Source organism: Topomyia yanbarensis, chromosome 2 (assembly GCF_030247195.1).
Source record: "Topomyia yanbarensis strain Yona2022 chromosome 2, ASM3024719v1, whole genome shotgun sequence".
NCBI lineage: Eukaryota > Metazoa > Arthropoda > Insecta > Diptera > Culicidae > Topomyia > Topomyia yanbarensis.
This window is the reverse complement of record NC_080671.1, coordinates 180,229,601-180,235,439: the sequence shown is the minus strand read 5'-3', so window position 1 is coordinate 180,235,439 and position 5,839 is coordinate 180,229,601. Positions and strand designations below refer to the sequence as shown.

General features: G+C 38.6%; 1 protein-coding gene across 1 annotated transcript; it reads right to left on the bottom strand.

Moving 5' to 3' along the window:
- Positions 1-4,102: 4,102 nt before the first annotated feature.
- Positions 4,103-5,591, bottom strand: LOC131679912 (uncharacterized). The gene is made up of 2 exons (XM_058960661.1): positions 4,663-5,591; positions 4,103-4,453 (listed from the first exon to the last, which is right to left on the bottom strand). Exons 1-2 carry the CDS (start codon positions 5,581-5,583, stop codon positions 4,103-4,105), a joined length of 1,272 nt encoding a protein of 423 aa, XP_058816644.1. The 5' UTR covers positions 5,584-5,591.
- Positions 5,592-5,839: the final 248 nt, after the last annotated feature.

Genomic DNA, 5,839 nt, shown 5'->3' with positions numbered 1-5,839 from the left:
TATTTTATTTATTTATTATTAATTTTTTTTCGCCGTATTTATAGGCTTATTCTTTTTTCCGTTACATCATATGATTTATAAATATAATGCAGTATTATGAATTTAAAAAAGCCTGCTTTATTCCACCTAGTGGTGCGATTGTATCTTTTTCGATTGTCCAAACTATGATTCATTAGCTCATGTTCAATATAATTGTGGAAACGTCTACTACATTATTATTATACTTGGCACGTAAGTCGACGCTGACACACTTTAAACTACCACGAAAGTCGTTACAAATTGCCTGAATCCAATGTAGTTGGAAGCGAGTCGATTTTTTTGTCCACACGTGTCGTCCTAATCGGGTAGTACATTATTAATGTAGCTGAGGATCCGTTTGGGAGAGGTATGCCATACCTCGTGAGGCGTCATTAGATGCCTTCCGAAGTATCGCTCCCTTCGAAGAAATAGTACTGCACAACGGCAAAGAATATGTTCCGAGCTCTTGGGCTCGTAGTTACGAGTTGTCATCTTCACTTTTGCCATTTTTTTCAGATGATACTTAGCATGACAATGTCCCGTAAATAAACCTGTGATTATACGTAAAGCTTTTCGTTTTAGATCCATTAGTTTTTTGGTTCTCGTTGTATCTGGATCTATGAATTTCTTAGCTTGTCGAGCGCCTCCTACGTTACGCCAGTCGTTTAGTAGTTGGTCTCTTGCCCAAGTTGACAGTTCTAGTTTGATTACACAGATAGATATACCAAAAAATGGTTTTAGTCCAACAAACAAGCTTGATGAACCACGCCTGGCTAATTCATCAGCCACTTCGTTACCATTGTTTCCTTGGTGGCCAGGTACCCAGAATATGATCACTTTATTCCGAGTTGCCAGTTGTTGTAAAGATGTGATGCACTCACAAAACAGATTGGACTCACATTTCGACGACCTTAATGCCAACAGTGCTGCTTGGCTATCCGAGAAGATTGCGATTTTGGCATGTCTGTAGTTTCGTTTCCTACAGACCTTCGGGCGGGTGTATATTACATATACCTCTGTCTGGAAAACCCCACTTTCCCATTGATATTTTTGCAGCGAATTAAGTGATATTGATTTCTCAAAATATTATATCTCCAGAGCACTTTCTGTATTTTTCAGTTTAATATGATATGAAGTAACGTTCAAGGAATGCGAAAAAATACTTCCAGGTATCTCGTTACCTTTCTTGTATAAAGCAAGTGGCACATGCCATTCGACATCAGTGCGTCGACATCGGAAAATTTTTGTGTGTATGTATGTATGGCTGTGTATGTGTGTGTCAGATAATGCCTTTAAAGTTTTTCGGGGCTGGCTAAACCGGTTTGTTTAAACTTAGTTTAAACAGTTTTTATTAATTCGTAGATCCGGTTCCATAGATACAGGTAGAGGAGTGCGGCATACAGTAAATTTCCAAATAATCTGATAACACTAAGATTTTAAAATGACGAAAAATATGTTAATATGGGTGCAAAGTTACTTGCAGAAGCACGTCCAAATCGTTTTGACATCATTGGCCACCTATGACGGTTCTTGGTGCCCCGGGTAACTTGTCATGTTACTAATGGCATTTTTGTTTTTGACAGTGCACTACACCGGTGTAGTCGGTGCTACACTCATTTAAACTTGGGTGTAGTCAGTCTATCTCTTTCTTTGCACTACACCGGTGTAGCACCAAGAAAAAACGAAAACGCTATAAGTTGATGCTACACCCATTTCTCAGTGCATTCTCGGCCGATTTTTTAAAACTTGAACTCATATTAAGGTTACAATACTTCTATTGACTGCTGTTGAATTACTTTATTTTGATGTTTATAAAATCTAGGAGTACGATAGATCACTATATTCGAGGTTCAATAAAACAATGTACACGCCTAGAAAATCAGTGGTCCAACTTTTCTTTGACGTCTGTGAATACTGCAAATTATTTTAAAATTGGTAACACAAATAATACATTCAATCCCTTGACGTCATTTAGGTAAGAAAATGAGGATGTGGCAAATGATGTGAAAAATCATAAAACCGCGGATGGAAATAACATATTTTTTCAACAGCTACACCTGACTTTGTACTTGCGAATGACTTCTTCGTTGTTCTCGTCGTCACCAGAGTGTGGAATTGAAGTTGTGCATTTCGGCTCACATGGCTCAGTTGTGTGACGATAACGTTTGCGCTTCGGAGCATTTTTTTCATTTCCCTTCTCTTTTTCGATCATTTTATTTCGATTATCAACTTCAACAACACCTTAAATTATTATCTTTGGCAGCCCTCCGCGACCATTCACGCACGCCTACGCCCGCGATCTCCCAAGCACGATAGTCCCCGTTGATAGAATGATCCTGATAGCATTCACAAATCTACAAACGCGAACCCACACGCGCCCGTGTTCATGATCATGCAATTGCAACATCTACATATACTTATGTCCGCGGTATCGCCAACATTAAAACACCCCGGTAGTTAAGTAAACGTTGTAGCACCTATAAACTTGCAAATGCGGTCTTAAGCATTATCCCACCACTCGTGCGATCAAGAAACGGTTACGTCTGGAAGTATAGCCTCGGTCCTAGCAACCTAGACTCATGCCTTCAGCTGGACCAATAAAAAATGACACTCATGTTCTCTAGACAACACGTCCCATGGTGACATAACAGGGAATTCTAGCTACATGGGGAAACTGACTCTCTTCCACCTTCTACCATACATTTAAAATTAAGCATCAGTATCAAGGTCCGCACGCGATCATTCAAGAATACACGTACCAGGAAATCAGTTTCCTCACCAACAGCAAAGTAACATCGATTATGCCAATTCGGCGCTGTTGTGCTATCTTATGACAAACGCCATTTTGGGGTGAACTGAGTTAGATATGCCATGTTACTAAGTTTTAAAATCTCCATACGGTCGCGTTTTCAGAATTTTGAAATTCTGCTGGGTTCTTGAGATATAGCAAAACACGATTGTGACAAGCGCCAATTTCTCGAGTGATCGAGTTGTGCTATCTTATGACAAAGAAAAAAGAGACAACATTCTTAGTTTGTTGGCTTGCTACAAGCCGAAAAGCTTATAGCAAGCCAACAGATGTCTCTGATGACATAGGTAATTCCTATGCAGATCAACCATAAGCATTAGCTAGGTTCTTGTCTCGGGAGCAAAACTTTTCCTACCGTAGTTTTTTTCTGCCAATGGTTGGTTTATATATTCATGATTATTGAACAAATTTCCTTTTGAGATTTCTACTTGTTGCGGAAAGTATACCGAAATGTAGTGATGGATTATGCAAGAAGAACATTTGTTTCGTCTAGTCACCTTTCAACAATAACATTGTTTGATATACATTGTCTCTAAATTGTCAATGAAACCAATTTTTGTTCATTGTTCTTCCTGAATAAAGGAGGAAAATTGGAAAAACTTTGTGTTCTAATACCATCATTTTGTAACCTGATATTGCTGCTATCGCATGGAAAAGTATAATATTGAACATAGTGATCTATAACGCATAATTTTACGAATCAGTTATAATTCATTTTTATATGAAATCTTCTGTACACATTTGTGACACGTCATACATATTTTATCATCAATACACACTTATGACACGTATGTGAGCGACTTTGGTTTACACTTTAAGCAAAAACTGTAAATATAGTCAACCGATCTTCGCACAAATCGAGAGTTTACTTCAGAAAAGATAGAAGCATCGAATGCCTTCTCCAAAAAGCTTCTAACATTTATAAATTTTAAGATATTCAATCTCAAACTTTAAAAATCGTTTTTCTCGAAAAGTGCTAAATGGCGCTTGTCATAAGATAGCACAACAGCGACGAATTGTCTCCAAGCCAAGCTGCGACAGACAACACAACTAATACTCCTCCGCCAGCGAACGACATGACAACACGACCCGACCAATAGATATTAAATTAGCGTTAGTTTTTTGCGCATACTGTAAAAATAAAAAAAGAATCGCGGCTCAGTTATGCTAATTCATTCAGCCATGTTAAATAAATTATGAAAAAGATGTGTGAATTTGTGGAAAGATTTAATTTTACATACAAGAATATGAATTAGTAGTGTAGTGAATATAAAACTACTCTTCATCCCCTTTCATATTCCAAAGATGCTCAATCAGGTCATTCTGTAGTTGATGATGAAGGCTGGTGTTATGTACTTCTCTGTATCGACCCAGAAACGCTGTAAAATCATCAACTGGTCTCACTACTTCATGAACATTGCTTTCCTCTATATCGTATGACGTTAAATCTTCCCGTTCATCTTCAATGATCATGTTATGAAGAATTATACAGGTGCGCATAATAGATTTCAAATCCTCTTTATTCCACAACCTAGCCGGATTTTTTATAATGGCAAACCGTGCCATCAACACACCGAAGGCGCGTTCCACATCTTTTCTAGTAGACTCTTGCCTTTCTGCGAAGTACTGCAAAAAAACAAATAAAATAAGTAAAATGGACTATTTACTATAATTTTTGTAGGCAAAAATGCAGTTACAAGGATTCTTATTACACGAATAATATCATTTGTTGTAATTTAACTTTTCAGGAATGAGACATACATACGGACTAAGTGTTCATTAACATCTTTTAAAATTTTTCTTTCTAGACAAACAAAGTATAGACTACAACATACCTTGCGCTTTTGGCCAACGGGCGACGCTATAGTTTGCACAAGTGTGGCAAGTGGAGGATATATTCCGTCTGCTAAATAGTACCCGGTATTGTAAGTGTGACCATTAACCTCATACTTCACTGATGGTGTTTTGCCGCTATATAGGTTTGAAAATAGAGGGGACCTATGCAGTACAGTAATATCATTGTTTGATCCTGGCATACCAAAGAATGCATGCCATATCCATAAGTCGTACGATGCAACCACTTCAAGAACAATAGTAGGTTTCTTCTCTTTACCTTTATACTGCCCTGCCCAAGCAGTAGGACAGTTCTTCCACTGCCAATGGCAGCAATCTAACGATCCCAGCATACCCGGAAAACCTCGCTCATTTCCGACTTTAAGTAGACGCTTCAAATCTGAACGCGTGGGTGAGCGTAGGAATTCATCGCTAAATATTGTGTCAACCGTGCGACAAAATTCCATCAAACACTTTCGAGCTGTAGATTCGCCGATTCGAACGTATTCGTCCATTGCATCCGACGGTGATCCATATGCTAACTGACGAATAGCAGCCGTGCATTTCTGGATGCATGTCAGTCCCAATTTTCCAGTTGCGTCTGGTTTTTGAATAAAGTATTCGTTTGTTTCAATCTTCGTTTTAATTTTCAAAAACAATTTTCGATGCATCCGATAACGTCGACGAAATTGTTCATCCGTATATATAGGTGTTTCCGAAAAGTAATCTTTGAACAATCGAATGGCACCTTCCTCTGCTCGTCGGTCAATATTCGGTCGTTTTCCAGGTTGGGAACCACCTCGGCTTCTTCGGGTGATTGAATTTGTCGTTCCATATGCGTATATCAATATTTGTTCCGCGAAATGATTTTCTTCATCGCTCGAATCAGAAAAATACTCAAGAAAGACATCCGCGTTCTCCATTATTTTTTTCTACCTACGGGTAGCAACTTTATTTACCAACTACCGGTGCGAAAAGGGAAAGATAAAATAACAACCATGATAGCAACGACCGGTGCGTAACTCGGTCGTTAACCAAAATAGTAACGAATGATGTTGTCAATCTAGCATGCTATAGCAGTCCGACTAGCAACGCATTGGTGCGGGTGCTCTTAGTCGTACGCTAACAGATATCTAATACTGTTAGCAAAAATCCTTCCTTAGCGAATCTGTGGTTCAC